Below are 19,449 nucleotides of genomic sequence, written 5' to 3'. Positions count from 1 at the left end.
TTTACATTTCAAAACCCGGAAGCTTAAAATTATCCAGGAAGAGATTCTTACTTTGTGGGTTGAGTTTATTTTACTTCTGGTTATAAACAAATGTAGTGTATACACACATCTGTCCAAGAAATCTTGCACAATGTGGATTTTACATTGGGTATCATGCACAAGATTAAAAATGAGACCAAAAAGTGGAACTTTTAAAAGAGGAAGAGATAAAGGCTCCACGGTTTAACTGCTCTGGGAAGAAGAGATCACATCCGTTGACTGAGGATCACAGAAAGGTCCAAAACGTCCATAAATATCCTTGGCTCGTACTGCAAAGTAATATTTGCTGCCAGATACAAACTGAGTAAGAGTACATGCCATGGGCAAGGGAAGTGCCTTTACTTCTCCAATCTTTTTCCACTGAGAGGGCACAGTGGCACTGGGTTCCTCATGGTAAGCGTAGAGATGGTAGCTATCAACAGTGGCACAGCTTCGATCCACCTCCAGGACACTCCATGAGAGTACTATTCCATTTTGACTCTGAACTCGTGCTAACTTCAAGTGTGGTTTCTGAGGCAGAGAGGTGCTGGCAGCTTCTGGGGGCAGACGCTGTGGTTGTGGGGCTTCTGGTAAGGGTGCTGGGTGCACAGGGCGTGGGGGCTCCTAAAAAGAAGTGTCACACTGATTTATAATGACCACAGAAAGAACTATCTTAGAATGCTAGAACGAAGACACAGTAGAGAACACGGAGAGATATCACTGTACATCGAGTTCTAGCAAATACCAAATGCCGTACCAAATTTGGCAAGTTCTCTTTGGTGATCTGTAACCAATCATGCCCCAAACAACAATGTTCAGGTTATTCCTACTATATTTCCTTGATCTAAAACACTGAGTTTTTCCTGAGAAACAAAGTTCTTGCTGAAAGAACGTTATTTTGAGAGACACTAAAATAATAATTTACTTTTTTTTTTGAGTTGAAGTCTCACTGTATCACCCAGGCTAGAGTGCTGTGGCACACTCACGGCTTCCCCAGCGTCGACCTGCGGGGCTCCGGCGATCCTTCCGCCTCAGCCTTCCAAGTAGCCGGAACTACAGGCGCGCACTACCATGCCCAGCTAACTTTTTATTTATTGTAGAGATGAAGTCTCAACAAGTTGCTCGGGCTGGTCTTGAACCCGCAGACTCAGACAATCCACTTGCCTTGGCCTCCCAAAGTCCTGGGGTTATAGGCTAAGCCACCAAGCCCGCCCATCTACTTTTAACAAAATAATTTATGGTTGAATTCTCTATGCTACAGATTCACATGTTAGTTATAATGACATGTGGCAGACAGTATCATATGAAACTGGAGTATACAACTGTACCTTCGTTTTTAAGCTATTTCGCAATATAAAGGCAGTAGCATATTCTTATAAATAAGCACATTAACACTGAATGTATACTATGTTCTTGGCCAGTCTATACAAAAAAGGTGATATTTAATTTGGACTGTGAAAGATAGGAACTAGAGATTTAGAAATAGTCAGGTATCTTTCAGTCAATAGGCAAATATGAGCAAAGGCATGGGAACAGGAAAGTAAGGATACTTACAGGCAAGAAAAAGTGTCAACTTTTTCTTGGACATAGGGTATGTGAAGAAGAATAGTGAAGATAAATTTGGAAAGGTAAGTTAAGGCCAAATGATGAAAAAGCATACTAACCTTAGGAAGCCCTACGGACTTGCCTAACACTGGAAGAGAATCATCATCATCATCATCATCATCATCATTATACCTGGGTTTTAAGACGACAGTATAACAATTTGCTCTAAATAAGAGCCAGAAAGTAAGGATATGAGCGATCTTTTTTTCTCCAAGTGGAGCATATATCATTGGTCACTGATTTCACAATGGAAGTCATAAAACAAGATCCCCTCTACTGAAATGTATCTAACAAAAACTGCTTTAATATGTATTTCATTAAGTAGATAATTTGTATGAGCTAAATAGTGAATTCTGTGAAAGTCTAATGACATCTTTTTCAATCTCCATTTCTTTTTAAAGCACAGTACCAGTTGACCTACACATAATAACAACACAAAAAGGATATGCTGATTAATTTCAGGAAATGCAAATCTATTGTTAAAATAAATACACCTAGTAGAAAAAAATTCATATATATGTCTAGAAAAAGGTACAATCCACAGTTAAAAAACAAAAAAAAAAGGTGGGGGGGAGTAATCAAATCTAATTAGATAAAACCCTGAAAGCTAAAGATGAATATTGGTCATGCTGCCATATTTCCTCTCTCAAATTATCTTTTTTCCTAAAATGACTTAAATAAATAACATTAAATAAACACAAAGTTAGGAAGGTATAAGAGAAGAAGGCTGAAACCGTGAACTTTGGGAACACAGCATAAATGACCCTCTGAATTCTTAAAATTTTAGGATTCTGAACCTACTCATATCACAAAACCAGTTAGGTCAAATTAGTTTTTTGTTTTGTTTTGTTTTTCCACTGCAATGGAGGTTTTTACTGAACTTTTATAGAAAAAAATAATATGACATCAGGGATTTGCTTAAAAATAATACAGTGAATGCATGGGTTGCAGAATCAAGATAGTGACAATATAGACGAAATAAGATTGGCATGTGCTGATTGATAACTGTGTAAAATGGGTGATGGGTATATGGGGATCATTATATGATTCACTTGTTTGAAAATTGCCATTTAGAAAGTTATTTAAAATGCATTAAAATTTAAAAAATGATATTTCTCCAATGAGATACAGTTGATTCTGAGATAACACACATGAAATAGTTGTTTAAAATAATAACACACTTTAAAAAAGCTCTGACGGATTATAAAATTTGCAAAACCATACTATAAACAGGAAATTTCTATTATATATTTTTTGAAGGACTATGGAATGAAAGAACTTATTTGGAACTGCAAACAATAGTGATGGCATATTTACCACATACCTTAATAGATTAAAGCACTAGATTTAAAGTACTGTGAAAACACTGCAGGGGGGGTTTGCTAGTTTTTAAATGGTTCTGGTTTTGGCACTGGCTTGGGTAATGACAATGTGTAACCACTTGACATCTTTGTGACACAGTACTCTTTTCTGTCAAAAGGAGAATTATAACTCTCTCATTGGGTTGTGAGGATTATATAAAATAACGCTTGTAAAGTACTTAGTAGAGTGTGTAGTGTGTAGTAAGTATTCCATTAATGATACTCATTTATTCACTGCAGTAGAACAATAAAAGTAATAGCTGTTAAAAGCAAAGGCCCTAGAGCTGAAACACATGGGTTCATGGGAGGTGTGACCTTGGGTTGGTTACTTGACCTCTATTAGCCACCATATCTACAATAAAAGATTTTTTTTTAAAAGTGGGGGGACAGCACAGTCAATTTTTTTTTTTTTTTGAGTTGGAGTCTGTCACCCAAGCTGGAATGCAGTGGCATGTTCACAGTCACGGCATCCTCAACCTGCTGGGCTCAGGAGATTCTTCCACCTCAGTCTTCCAAGTAGTTGGCTCCACAGGTGAGTGCCACCATGCCTGACTAATTTTTTAAAATTTATAGTAGAGATGAGGTCTTGCCAAGTTGCTCAGGCCGGTCCCTAGGCTCAGGCAATCCTCTCAACTCTGCCTCCCAAAGTGCTGGGATTATAGACATGAGCCACTGCGCCCGGCACAGCAACAGTCTCAAAGGACTCCTGTGTGAAGACCAAGTGTATTAACAGTGCTTGGTAAATGGTAAACACTCAATAAATTTTGAGTATTAAAAATAGGATGTTTTGCTAGGTGAACAGTATAAGACAGCATCAGTCTCTCCCCATCCTTCTCATAAAGTTAGCTTTTCCATTTACATGATAATCCATACCAATCAAACATGATCATAATCATATCACAAGACTGATTCATAACACTGTTTTGGAAGCTAGATCTAAGGAGAAATCTTTCATTTTCTCTCTTATCACTTTGCGATTAAATTATTTAAAACAACACATAGCTAGTTAGAAGTGGCATGGGTTTAAAGGAAAAGAATAAAGTTATAACATGGAAAAGTAAAATGTACCCTTTTTAGTTTAACCATGTGTTAGAAATTATCTATTTTATTCCACATGCCCAAAGTGTACACTTGTTTCTGTACACTGTACACTATAAGCAAACTCAATGATTCTCAATAATCATTATTCCTAGGAGCATTTGTTCATAATGTAAAACCAATTTTCTTAAATAAACTTCTGCTGGTAAAGCAGAAGGATCTGTCAATTCCCTTGCATATGACTACTTTAAAGAAAAGCACTAACTAAAATATTTGATAGCTCTACAGTTGAGAATTTTGTAAAGCCAAGCAACAACACTTACAGTATGCACTTGTGGTGGTCGGTGATGCACTGTGAGCTGAGGTCCTGTTGATCCCAGGGTTAGTCCATTGTTTACAACATATGTGGTTGCTTGAGGCACTCGAACCGTAACACCTACAAAAGAAAATTAAGAAATAAAATCAGAATTTTATTGTAAATGTGGTGGAACACAAATAAAATACTTGAAGTCAGTGAAGCAACATTTTCAAAATTCGAAAGGAAAAACATTTCCAACCTAAAAGTCTAGTTGTACTCAAACTACCATTCAAGCATGAGGATAAAAATATTTTCATATAGGCAAGCACTAAGAAAAAAATCTAACTTCCAGGAACCCTTTTCAAGTAGTCACTAGAGGATGTCTGCCACAATATGAGAGAGAAGATAAAGAGGAAGACAGGAGTTACAAGAAGACAAGGAACAAGAGGTCCAGCACAGGAGAAATAAATGGATCCCCAACCAGGAGGATAAACAAAAATGGATCCCCAACCAGGAGGATAAACAAAAATCATAGAAGGCAAATGGACCAAAATGGAACAGTATGACTCAAAAGACAGAAAATTGAAGACATCTTCATAAGAACCTTTCTGACTCATCTTTTCAACCAGGACACAAAGTTCAGGTAAGTCATCCTTGCCATGTGTTAATGAGGTTCCTCTCTTTCTCTTCATGCCTAGCTAATCAGTTGAGGATACTCATTTTACCCCACAGAACACTGTTGTGACACACACCAGGACAAAAAAAGCAGAAAATTTAGAGTCACCTAAATGCCCTGGCCATATTCCTCCCATATATTTAGTATCTGGTCCATGCTATAGTTCTGCCTGGTGCCTTGAATGAGGTGAGCCTCATTTACCAGGACAGTTAATCATGACTTTGTTGACTAATTTTTCCCAGACAAGGCTCTTAAAAACGTAAGAGAGTTGAAGTCAGACTATGATCCAGAGACTCTACTTATTTTATTTTCTCCTGTAAGTCATCATAATGACATTATTACAATTTCTTTAAATAGCTAGATTTGTCCTTGCTATTAAATTTTGCAAAACTAAATACTTTATCTTAGTGATATCTATATTGGTGGCAAAATCATAAAGAAAAGCAGAATGACTAGTAGAAAAGTAAGAGTGGTGGTTACCCTGACAGAAAGGGAGAATAATGCAGTAAAGAAAGGGCATACAGGAGGACTTATAGGATAAAATAAAATTCTATTCTTAACCTGATGAAAAGTTCATAGATGGTTCATTTTGTTATTTTTCTTTAAACTTTAAATATGCCTTTTATATAGGCTTGTTTTTATATGATATAGCCTGCCACTGCTAATATATATAGTATATGTTAATATGTAATTTTATAGTATTATAGATATTAGTTACATACACACATAACTAATACATAACATATATAGGAAACTACAAGTTTCCTTTCACATTTTTCTTATCTTTTATTTCTCAGGCACCTTCCATACCTGTAAGACTCACTCTGATTGGAAACTAACCTTTATCATGATTTCCACCATCTAGGCTAAGTCAGAATTGATCATTCCCATTTTAATTAGGTAGACTGTCTCTTAATAGAGTGGAGAATATACCAATATCAAATAAAGTACTGTAATATTATAGACCATGATTAAAGTTAAAGATAAGCACAAATCAACTAGTAAAGATGCTCAATTTTCTTGGGTTAACCCTCCCTGTGGGAAGAAAACTGAATTAATATTAGGTTACTTTTGACTGTTGCCATTTCTTTTTAAAATTATTATTATTTTTTAATTGACAAATACAAATTATATATATTTATGGTATAAGAATATTGTATTTTGCAATCTGTATACATTACAGAATAGTTAAATAAGCTAATTAACATACATATTATCTCACATATTTTCCACTTTTTTGTGGTGACAACACTTATAATTTATCCTATCAGTTATTTTCGAATATACAATATATTGTTATTATATATACTACAGTCGCCATGATGTACAATAGATCTCTTAAACTTTTAATAGTTTTAATATAATACTACAAGAACTTTTTGCAAAATCTAATGTCAATATAAGCCACTCCAACTAAATGCTACAGAGAGCTACATGTACCTTAAGGCCATAAACAAGAAAAGAGTCTCTTACTATTTGGGGGATTGACCTGCCGAACAGCAGGAGCCTGCATAACAGTTCCTCGCAAGGGAGCCTGAGCTGGTGGTGCTGGAAGAGTTGTATAAACCACCTGATGGTTTGCAGGAGCTCTTGGTACAGGGAGTCTTGTAGTCACCTGAGTTACTGGACGATGTGTTACATTCACGGTGGTTGGAGCTAACAGCAGGCAGAAAGAGATATTAAGAATGCAGAAAATTCTACAATAATCAAACAGTATTAAATGGTAATTATTCTGCATAATATCTAGCTAACTATAATAAACAGAGAAACAGAAATAAGTTTATTTTGTAATCTTGCAAGATAAAAATGGTAGAACCAACTAAAATTAATATTTAAATCCAAGCCTTGAAGGAAAAGAACACCTCAACAACATCTAATTCCCTTCTCACACTTTGGTTTGCCTAGATAATAAGCAGGTGAAGATTAAAAAAAAAAAAAAGGAGAGGAGGTATGGGGGCTTAGGCCAGGTGCAGTGGCTCACATATCTAACTCCAGCACTTTGGGATGCCAAGGTGGGAAGATCACTTGAGGTAAGGAGTTGGAGACTGCAGTAAGCTCAGATTGTGTCATTGCATTCCAGCCTGGGCAACAGAGCAAGAGCCCATCTAAAAATGAAAGGAGGGCTGGGCTCGGTGGTTCAGCCTGTAATCCTGTGCCTTTGGGAGGCTGAGGTGAGTGGATTGCCTGACCCCGCGGGTTCGAGACCTGCCTGGGCAGCGAGACCTCATCTCTACAATAAATCAAAAAATCAGCCGGGCATGATAGCGCATGCCTGTAATTCCAGCTACTCGGAAGGCTGAGCCGGAGCCCAGCAAGCTGAGGCTGCGGTGGCCGGGAGCGGCCACTGCACTCCAGTTTGGGCGACTGAGTGAGGCTCAAAAAGAAATAAATAAAAATAAAAAATAAAAATAAAAATGAAAGGAGGGAGGGAGAGAGGGAGGGGGGGGGAGGGAGGAAGGTAGGTCGGTCTAGACTTTCGAGTATGATGCTGTGGGAGTGACTTAAAAGAGCAATTTGTCCCTTTTCAATTTTAAATTGTTGTTGGAAGAGTGGAATTATAGGCTTTCAAGTCTTTCTACCAAGGGGGTAAAAATCCAGAAGAGTTTTCTTTATATTCCCACAGTTGGCTGGCTATTGTAATTCACTTTTTTTTTTTAAGTGAACTTATCTCTTTGGTTAGGTATTATAATTCACATTTTGTTTAGGTGAATCAACCTATCTTTTATTTAAAACAGTAAATAAAATCCATTAAAATATAGATTTCTTCCTCCTCTGCTTGGGCATTCCTTCTAATGTATGCACCAGAGAGCATTAATACCTTGAGTAATGCTAACAGATATTTACCATAAAATGAGTCAAACATTCACTGAGAGCATGAATCTATAATAATGATGATTTTTAGGAGTTAACACTTACTTGTTAATAACTCTGAATTAGAATCACATTTTACAAATGACCCTAATAGCAACTAATAATAAAAAACAATAATCTACTTTAACATGGGGGAAAAAATGAATTCTAAATAAAATAAATTTGGAGAAAAACATTGGATATAACAAAGACATTGTGGGGTACAATTCAGGGTTAGGTATAAAAATGTTGATTATGCAGGTACCCTTGTTGATGAGGTGTGCCCCTCCCTCCCCTAGCAGTTTCCCTCAACTGCCAATCCCCCCCCAATCCCCCCCCCACCATCCCCCCACGTATCCTAACTTTCAATGTTAGTCTTTAGAAAAGGGCAAAAGTATTTACACAAAGGAACACTTATCTCTTCACCTCTTTACCCCCCATTCCATTATCTCTAATGCTCATGGGTTTGAATAATGACATTTCCTACTAAAATATCCAATTTAGGTAACTAAGCAAATGTCATTATAACTTTGTATAAACATAAAAACACAGATAACATAGCTTCTAAAGCTGAACTTATTAAAAATGTCTTTTTATACAAAACAATGGTACTGAAATATGAGGACCAACACAAAATCTCTACACCAAAAATAAAGTCGCATAATCACACTCTTTTGCCTAGCAATGCCAACAAGGTAAAATTTAGTTTAACTGCTAGGAAATTCTGGATAAGAATCTAGGATTCTGAACTCTAACATATCTAAACAGTAATTACCAAAACTTTCAGGCACCCACTGCATCAGAAAATCTCAAATCACAATAGAAATATCCTTATTCCTACAAGTTACTCTGGTATGCTAAATATAAATTCCGCTAGATAAAAATCCCATCTTATTTATTAAAAAAATTTATTTTCTCATACTTCATTTGAAAAAGTACTACAGAACCCCATTTTAACTGAGTGTTTTCCTTTGTAAGAAGAGAGTTTATGTAAGTATTGTACAGATAAGACTCCAAGCAACGAACTGTTTTACAGAAGACAAATTCTCTTTATTGGCTTGTAAACAATTTAGGAAATATAGGTTACATCTTTAAAATATCTAATTTACAGCTTCTCGAAAGGTGGCAAATAATATATTAGCATATTATTTCCCGATAGTATTGTTAGGTCAGTGAAAATTATGTCAAGATTGGTCCCCCAAAAGTCTTGTTTGATAAACTGTATCTTCTTGGTTAAACTCAGAACGAGTCATTATACACATCTCTTCCAGATAAACTACACAGATCTCTCCTATTTACAGAACATATACTGTGGCAGGTAACAAAACATATATAGTTCAAGTCTTCTTTAAAAACCGTTTTCTACCAGTGCTGCTACTTAAGAAAGTCAGCAAAACTAAGTTACACTACATTCAAAAAAACGCATTGTAGTCTTCAAATTAACAATGAGAATAATACTTAATTTTCTGTCTCATCCTTCTACTCAATTCCATAGTTATAGTTTTCTGCAGGCAAAACTAAAGCTTCTGCTCAATGCTTCAGAACTTTACCTGTAGGTAATAAGTGTATGGTTGTCTGAGATGGTCCACTTGTTGGCACCCCAGATGGCTGAAGAGGCGGTGCTGGCTGTATGGGTTGCAATGGTCGTGGCACAGGCTGAGAAGAACCCATGGTGGACACAGGAGTGTGATTGAGTTTTTTGGGGTCTGTTAATTAAAAGTGTGATATTATGATTGACAGAAAGAAATTAGAAAGTAAGTTTTTTCCTTTGGATGAATTTTACTTTTCCTTGCCACCTGGGTGTTACATTTACCTCTAAGAGAACATTTTCTTCTATTTTACCCGTATGTATTTTTGCTGCTTTGAAAACTGAGTCAGGAGCATATATTGGTTGATTCTATCACAGATTCTAACTCACATTTACAGGAATTAATTCTTATGAAGGAATCTTACTACTGATATCAATACAATATCATGTCAATAAGAATAATTTCATTGTTTGCATAGCTACAGATCTACATACCTATTATATCAACAACATTCTCCAAGACAAATACCTACAAATTGATGAATTTTCACTGTAATCTTGAATTTCAATTACTACTATTGTTTGGGTTCTTTTGTTTGATAACACAGATGGTCACTTATTATTACTATGCAGTCTTTGAAATACACATAGAATATGTAGTTTCAAAAAAAAGGTCTCCAATAGCCTATGAAAAAAATGTTTGCTGGGCTCAGGTGATCCTTCTACCTCAGTCTTCAAAAAAAAAAAAAAGTTTGTAGCTCTGACAAAACCCTTGAAGATGGCGAACCAAAACAAAGTCCTATCAAAATGATGCCCATCCGTTTTTGTCATATAGAGTTTAATAAAACATAAGGCTCTAGCAACTGATACTTTAGTTTAGTGCCACTGGAGAACAATGTACTTTAAAATGTGAAAATTTGAGACAGACCCAAGGGTGAAGCAATGGAAAGAGATCCCATAAGGCATGGATGTTAGAAAGGGAAATGGCAAGAGTACCGAAAACAAACTTTACTTTTAATTTTTAAAGAATAACCATACTGACACAAGACAAACTCTGACGAAGGATGGCATAAATCTACCAATTCTACTCCAGTTTTATAGAACAAAACTGACTTTACTGTCATATAAGCAACTGCACAATTATTTAACTTTGTTTTCCTAAATCCAACTAAAACTATCCTATTACCCAAAATACAACTTTTTAAAAATCTTTGGGAGTTTTAAAACATGTAATGTCTTTAAGGTAAAAATAATAAACCTGACCTTACTAGATTTTCCACATGCATTAATCACCAGAGTTTTATAGATATGTGTCTGACCAATGTTATTTTGTGTAGTCAAACATATTTGAGAAATACTTTATATCTTTAATCATTCTTAGAGATTCACATCACATTATAAATTAGCATAATAAGGGCTCAGAAGTCTAAAATAAGAAAAAAACCCATTTAAATTTAACTCAGTATTTCTCAAGCATAATTAACTATGAAACTTTTTATTTATGAAACACCTATTAACAATGCAAAATAATAACTGGGAATATGATTTAATATCTATACAATACACTTTATAAATTCAGGATTATATTGAGTATTTTGAATGTGAATGCCTTTCAAAATTATTTTCATTTTTATTTACATAATGAAATGAAAAATTAATTTAAGTGGCCACAATTAAAGGTATAAACATTTAAAGTATCTACATTAGAGAACACACACACACAAACACACACAGAGCAAGAAAAGGAACACTTAATGTGGAGTCAGAGGAGCTGGATTTGACTTCCAGGCTTCTTATTGACTCTGACTTGTTCTCTCTAAGGCTAATAAGTTCCCTCAATTCTAAAATGAGTATTATAGGATTACTGCAAGGATCAAGTGAAATAACAGATACAAAAACAGAGGTGCTTCACATATTAAGTATTCTCCTAATTGCTATTTTCCTCTACATCTTATTCATACTCATTCAAGATTTGATTTCTATTTTTTAATTCTAATCTAAAAAACTTTCATTTTAAGAGGGATACAAATACACCACACACCAAGTAAAATGTTGTAAAGATCCAACTTCCCAGGATACAGCACTGTATTAAGACCCAAAAATGGTATCAAAGCATTCCTTGGGATGATTAAACTGTTTAAGTACCTTGTGATGCTCCACTCTCTTCATCATCCATTGTGAGATCGATGACACCACCTGAATCACTGCCAGTGGCTTTTCCACTCTGAAAAATAAAACTTCTGCATATTGCAAAGGAACTCCGGCAAATATACATACTTAAAAATGCAATAATAGTGAGGTGAAACAAGGATAATAAGTAGCCTGATTCAATCTGGACCCCTAAATGAATCTACCTGAAGAAACAAGTATCTCAGATAAGTGCCCCAGGATACTTATTAGTTAAATATCTGCCATACAAAATATGATTTTCAAATATTTCCAAAAGAAATTTGAGAAGGTTTTTAAAAATTAAGCTGTCTAACTGCATAGAGCTATTAAATTGATTAGATGCTTTAAATGATAAGTGATCAAACACATTCATTTTCTGGCATTTAAAATGTTGATCAATACTAGTCTAAATTATCAATATTAATTCACCAAAACACTAAAGGCAATATTTAAATCTCTAATTAGGTTACAAAAAAGAATCAAAATTTTTATTTTCCCCTAAAAAATAGTATGATATAGTGTGAAATGATATGGTATACTATATCCTATTAACCCAAACATCCAATTTGACTGAAGCTGACTCATTGTCCAAAAATATTAGAAATATTAAGATTTTTAAAAACTTTAAAAATCACATGATAACAAAAAATAAAGGCAAGACAACATACATCTAAAGAGCAAGGACTCTAAAATCAGAAAGACTGAATGCATCTTATAGTTCTAACTTATTAGCTATGTGAATTTATGTAAAGAGGTAATTTTCTCGGCTGGGCTCGGTGGCTCAGCCTGTAATCCCAGCACTTTGGGAGGCCGAGGTGAGTGGATTGCCTGAGCCTGCGGGTTCGAGACCCGCCTGGGCAACTTGATGAGACCTCATCTCTACAACAAATAAAAAAAAAAAAATTAGCCGGGCGTGGTAGTGCGCGCCTGTAGTTCTAGCTACTTGGAAGGCTGAGGTGAAAGGATCACCAGAGCCCAGTAGGTCGAGGCTGCGGTGGCCGGGAGCGGCCACTGCACTCCAGTCTGGGCGACAGAGTGAGACTCCAACTCAAAAAAAAAAAAAAAAAAAAGAAGAAGAAGAGGTAATTTTCTCAATTTCCAATATTTGGATACTGAGGCTACTGTGAGGATTAATCCAAATGTGTATATAAGGTGCTTAACACCTCACATAACACATGGTAACTGCTTAATAAATAATCACAATACACCTTGATATGTTATACTGAGGTAAACTCCAAATGATTAAGATTTTCATCTGTAAAACTCAAGTTTTGTAAAATTAAAGAAAAGAATTCCTTGACTTTAGAAAATTCAGGCCCAATCCCAAGATGATAAGGTATTTCTAAATCTTATAAATCTTACTATAATAATAGTTGCACAGAAAATGGCATATTTACAAATACCACAAATCTTTAAAATCCCAAACTCAAAGTTTCCAATAACCCTCAACAAATGTAAAATACTCTACTCACTATAACACATTATCTGTAAGGTCTTGTTTTCAAAAGTATAACCCAACTTAGAACAAAAGATAAGTCAACAGAAAATGACTTTAAGCAGAATCAGATGTGGCATTTAGCAGATAAAGATTTCAAAGCAAGCTATTAAAAATATGTTCAGACTGTGTGCAGTGGCTCACACCTGTAACTCCAGCACTTTGGAAGGCCAAGCTGGGAGGACTATTCAAGTCCAGGAGTTCAAGGCCAACCTGGGCAACACAGTGAGACCTTGTCTCTACACAAAATCAAAAATTAGTTGCAGTTTCTTATACAGGGTAAAGCAAGATTATTTTCTCAGCACCCAGAGAGGACCTGGACCAGCAGCACACCCCAAAACTCTCCCAAAGAGTGATAATAATGACTTAGCGCTAAGAAGAAGAAAGCAAAATCCATCGACCTGGGCTGGAACTGGTCAGACTCTTGCCTTGCACTAACATAGTCCTCCACAGCCTCTGGACACAATGGGGAAGGCAAGTGAGGGGAATTTAGGAGTTCTGTGCTTCTGCCATGAACTTGCAGGGCCTCCTGAGCCCCCCGAGCCTTGTAGAACCCCAGGCCCTCATGGGAAACTGCCTCACCCACAGCATGCTCCGCCATGGAGTGGTGCAGGTAACAAGCAGCACCAGCCACCATTTCCCAGGAACTCAACTCTTGCCGGAGATGCAGCTTCTTTACAGTCCCACTGGGAGGGAACAGGCCCCAAGAGCAACCTCCCAGGCTGTAGACAGTTCCTGGCTTGGGTGAGGGGGACGAGCAGGGAGAGGGGGGAGGTTGCCTGAGAACACCAGATTCCCTGATGTGCAGTGCATGCAAGCTGCACTTTGAAATTTAGATTTCAGATCATCTGAGACCATCGCAAGCTGGGTGGGATCTGTTACCATAGCAACCTCTTACTCTGGTGTAACTCTCCTGTGCCTGCCTTGCACAACAGTGCAACTTCAGGGGCCTGGGACTCTCCCCTAATCCCCACTGAGGCGACCAGGAGCACACACTTGCAGGTTGCTTCATCACCTTTCAAAGGCCCAAAACAGAGAGTTTAGGAAATCCCTGGAGTCTCACCCTTGGCCTAGGCTGCCTGGGCCATTTCCTTGGAGCAACACTTGCCAAGGAGAAACCCTGACAGCCACCATGGCAACTGACTTTCTCCCACAAGTGCCACCTCCTGGTGGGAGGTCAGCAGTACAGCCTACCACATTGGATACCATACTTCATACCCATACTTCATACCCATACTTTTTTGGGGAAAGCCTGATCCCAAACCCCAGTTAACAGAACTTGCCAAGCCACTCCAGACACTCAGGATGCTGTGAGCCAGTACAGGTACCCAGCAAAGGACTGTCACAGCTAGCAACTGAAAAACTTACCACACCAAGGCTATATATATAACCAGGTGAACCCTACAGTGCCTAAGTCAGCCTCCTGCCAACCTCAAATAAGAAAGTCTACCCAAACGAGAAGGAACCAGAAAACTAATTCTGACAATGAGAAAAACACAGGGTTCTCCAACACTCCCCCCAAAAACCACACCAATTCTTCAGCAACAAACCCTAACCAAAATGAAATTTTTGAAACACCAGATGTAGAATTCAAAAGGTTAATTATAAAACTGATCAATGAACTTCAGGAGAAAATTGAAAACCAACATGAAGAAATTTAAAAAACAATTCAGGACATGAATGAAAACTTATCCAAAAAGATAGACACCTTAAAAAAAAAAAAAAAACTAAAATTCTGGAAATAAAAGAATCATTCAGGAAAGTACAAAATGCAGTTGTACTTTCAACAGTGCAACTTCAGGCTAGAACAAGCAGAAGAAAGAATCTTAGAACTTGAAAACACGGCTTTCAAATTAACCCAATCAGACAACATTAATGAAAAAAGAAGAGCGTGGAACAAAGTCTTCAAGAAATGTGGGATTATGTAAAATGCCTAAACCTAAGAATCATAGGTGTTCCTGAGGAAGAAGGGAAAGCAAACAGGCTTGGAAAACCTATTTGAGGGAATAATGGAGGAAAACTTCTCTGGCCTTACTAGAGATCTAAATATCCAGATACAAGAAGTCCAAAGAACCCCTAGAAGATTAATTGCAAAAAGATCATACCCAAGGCATATAATCATCCAGTTATACAAAGTTAATGTGAAGGAAAGGATTTTAACAGCAGTGAGACAAAGCATCAAATAATTTAAAAGATAAACCTATCAGACTAACAATAGCCTTCTCAGAAGAAACCTTATAAACCAGAAGGGATTAGGGCCCCATCTTCAATCTCCTCAAACAGCATAACTGTCAGCCAAGGATTCTATATCCTACAAAACTAAGTTTCATAAATAAAGGAGAAATGAAGTCCTTTGCAGATAAGCAAATGTTGAGGGAATTTGTCACAACCAGATTGGCTCTACAAGAAATACTTAAAGGAGTTCTAAATACTGAAACAAAAGATCAAAACACACCAGTAGAAAAACGCTGGAAATCATAAAGTTCACAGGTCTTATGGAACACCAACACAATAGAGAAAAATACATAAATAAAGCAACCAGATAACAGTCAGTATGATGAATGGAATAGTACCTTACACATCACTAACTCTTAAGGTGAATGATCTCAATGCCTCCACTAAAAAAATATCAATTGGTAGAATAAATTAAAACACACACACACTCAAATATACTGCCTTTAAGAAACCCACTTAACACACAAAAACTCCTACAGACTCAAGGTAGAGGGGTGGGGAAAAATATTCCATACAAATGGGAATCAAAAACAAGCAGGAGTAGTCATTTTCAGATAAAACAGACTTCAAATTGACAGTGAAATAAGACAAATATAGCTATTATATAATGATAAATGGACCAATACAAGAAGAAAACACAATTTTAAATGTATATGCACCTAACGCTGCAGCCCCCAGTTTTAGAAAACAAATTCGACCAGACCTAAACAAAAAAGAGATAGACAGCAATACAATAGAAGTGGGAGACTTCAAAATTCCACTGACGGCAAGAGACAGATCATCAAGGAAAGAAATCAACAAAGAAACACTGGAGTTAAACTAGACTCTAGAACAAATAGAATTAACAGACATCGACAGAACATTCTATTCCAGAACAGAATATACATATTTTCTCATCAGCACAAGGAGAATTCTCCAAGATAGGCCATATGATAGGCCATAAAGCAAGTCTCGATAAATTTTTAAAAAATCATATCAAGCGCCTTCTCAAATCACAGTGTAATAAAACTAGAAATTAACTCCAAAAAGAACTCATGAAACCAAACAAAATCCCTGGATCCTTGTATCAACAATGAAATAAAGACAGAAATTTAAAAATTCCTTGAATTGAAAGACAACAATAAAACAAGTTATCAAAACCTCTGTGACACAGCCAAAGCTGTGCTCAGAGGAAAATTTACAGTGTTTAAGGCTTACACCGAAATACTGCATATCAACAACCTAACATCACACCTCAAGGAACTAAAAAAATACAAACAAACCAAACTCAAAGCTAGAAGAAGAAAATAAATAAGATCAGAGCAGAACTAAATGAAACTGAAATTTAAAAAATACAAAGGATCAATGAAACAAAAACTTGATTCTTTAAAAAAAATAAACCAAATTGATAGACTGCTGGCTAGATTAACAACAAGAAAAGATGCAAATTGGTGCAATCAGAAATGAAAATAGAGACATTACAATTGATACCACAGAAATTCAAAATCTAGCTATTATGAACAACTCTATGCAGACAAGACAATCTAGAGAAAATCGATCAATTATTGAAAACATACAACCCTCCCCCACCACAATCTTGAATCAAGAAGAAACAGAAATCCTGAGCAGACAACAGCAGGCAGTGAGATTGAAACAGTAATCAGAAGTCTCCCAACAGAAAAAAGTCCAGGACCTGAGGGATTTACAGCAGAATTCTACCAGACCTTCAAAGAACCGGTGCCAATTTTACTGACGGTATTCCACAAGATTGAAAAGGAGGGAATTCTCACGAATTCATTCTATGAAGCCAGTAACACTGTGTTACCAAAGCTAGGATCAATATAACAGAAAAAGAAAACTACAGACCAATATCCCTATGAACAAAGATGCAAAAATCCTCAACAAAATACTAGCAAACCAATTCAACAGCAAATAATAATGATAATAATAATAGAGTTAGGGTTCAGAAACTACCTATGGTGCACAATGTTCATGATCTGGGAAATGGGCCACCTGAGACCCAATCCCCACCACTGCACAATAAATAAATATAAATATATATATTGAAAGCAACAGAGGAGCAAAAGAATAATGGCTATTGATCAAAAACTATTGAAAGCAAGAAAACACAGGAACAATATATTCAAAGTGTTGAGAAAGTTTTTAGGAAAATCTTCAAGAAATTTTAGGAAAACCTTTAAGAATTCTTCTATATCCAATGAAGCTATTCTCTACAAAACCAAGAGAACACATCACTAGCAGATCTACACTGCAAGAAAAACTTAAGGAAACTGTTTTGTTTCAAAAGAAATACCAACTCTATTTACATAAAAAAATAAGAAGATCAGAAATAGTAAACATGAGGATAAATATTAAAGACTACATCTCTTTTGTGTTATTATGTCTTTAATATTCTATAAAGTAACAATGAAGAACAATATTTAGGGATTTATAACATATATAGAGGCACTATACAATGTAATATATGTGAAAGTAAAAATGTAACATATAAGGAAAGCAAGAGCATTAAATGAGGTAAATATAAACATACAATTGCAAGGTTCATATAGTTTAAGTAATTAGACATGAATTCTAAGTATACTGGTATATCTTTAAGATTCAGACATACATTATAAACCCTAGAGCTCCTTAAAAAAATGTATAGCTAAAAATCTAATAGAAAAACTGAGATAGAATGCTTAAAAAAAAAAAAACTGACATAAAATAAATCAGGAAAGAAAGCACACAGAGACCGACAAAAAAAGAAAGTAGATGAAATACAAATAGCAAAATAGAAAATCTAAGCACAACCCTCTCAATATTTATACTAACTGTAAATGGAATAATAACTCCTATCAGAATGTAATCATTGTCAGATGAGATAATACAGCAAGAAATCAATAAGTAACAATATTGTTTTCTCCTAGATAGTCGCTTTAAATACAAAGACACAGACTGACAGTAAAAGGCTGAAAAAAAGAGATAACATGTAAACAGTATATATAAAAATGCTGCTGTGATTATGCTAATACCAGAAAAAAAGAGGGAAACTTTATACTAATAAAAGAGTCTATGTATCAGGAAAGTGTAAAAGAAAACATATATGCCATGTAACAGAGTGTCAAAACATATGAAGCAAACTGACAAAATTAAAAGAATAGACAAATTTACAATCATGTTGGGGACTAACATACCACTCTCAGTAACAGACAAAACCACTAGACAAAAAAATCTGTAATCAGTAAACATACAGAAGATCCAAGGGACACTATCAACCACAACTAACTTAACTAACATTTATAAAACACTGCACCAACAGCAAAATACATACTCCTTTCAAGTGCAATGATACATTAACTAAGATATATGCCATATGTGACACTTATTAAACATCAAATACACTTAAAAGAAATGAAGTCATACAGAGGATATTTTCTAGACACAAAAGCATTAAATGAAAAATTAATAATAGAAAGATATTTGAAAAATCTCCACATATTATGAAATCAAACAACACACTAAATAAACAACCCCAAACCCAAAGAAAATGACATGGAACTAAATGATATTAAAATACAACATATAAAAATTTGTGAAATGCAACATAAGTAGTACTTAGAGGAAAATTTGTATCATTAAATGTGTATATAGGGCAAGAAAATCTACAATTACCTAAGTTATAAATTATGGTTTACTAATCATAATTTGACTGATACAATTCATCTATCATCACACACTATAGTTTCCTTTATGTTCCTTCTCAAAAATAAAACTGATAATTATTTCAATAATCATTAACTGTATTTATAAGACAGTCATAATAGCTAGCACTAGTTCAATCAGACTCTGTGCTAAATGATTTAAATGCATTAACACATTTCATCTTCACAGTAATCCTATGAGCTAAGTACTGGCATTAGCTCCATCTTATAGGTGAAAATCTAAGATGTTAAATAATTTGCTAAAACACCCACTATTAAGTGACAGGGTCAGGTTGTCTGTCTGACTGTAATGCTTATTATTTTTATGCCACTAGGTGGAAACTGACAAACACAAATATATATACATATACATATACATGGATCTTTACCTTTTTTCCTGACAAAACTTGAGAAACCTTATCTAGGCAGAGATGTGTTTAAAAACATCTGTGTTTACACATACTACTGAAGTCTTCAGCTAAAACCATCAAAAAAT

At 35.6% G+C, this 19,449-nt stretch overlaps 1 protein-coding gene across 1 annotated transcript in view; it reads right to left on the bottom strand.

The window, feature by feature from the left end:
- Positions 1 to 19,449, bottom strand: part of ATF7IP (activating transcription factor 7 interacting protein) — a 106,043-nt gene continuing 86,594 nt past the window's right edge. The window contains exons 11-15 of the mRNA XM_021719504.1: positions 11,520 to 11,598; positions 9,397 to 9,552; positions 6,470 to 6,652; positions 4,346 to 4,458; positions 1 to 642 (exon numbers count right to left, since the gene is read on the bottom strand). Coding sequence (XP_021575179.1) covers positions 223 to 642; positions 4,346 to 4,458; positions 6,470 to 6,652; positions 9,397 to 9,552; positions 11,520 to 11,598 — 951 coding nt within the window. The 3' untranslated portion in view covers positions 1 to 222. The remainder of the gene's footprint in view (positions 643 to 4,345; positions 4,459 to 6,469; positions 6,653 to 9,396; positions 9,553 to 11,519; positions 11,599 to 19,449) is intronic.

This window comes from Carlito syrichta, unplaced genomic scaffold (assembly GCF_000164805.1).
Source record: "Carlito syrichta isolate Samal-C Ts95f unplaced genomic scaffold, Tarsius_syrichta-2.0.1 Scaffold314772, whole genome shotgun sequence".
Lineage (NCBI taxonomy): Eukaryota > Metazoa > Chordata > Mammalia > Primates > Tarsiidae > Carlito > Carlito syrichta.
Note: the sequence above shows the minus strand (reverse complement) of the source record. Positions and strands in the feature narration are given on the sequence as shown.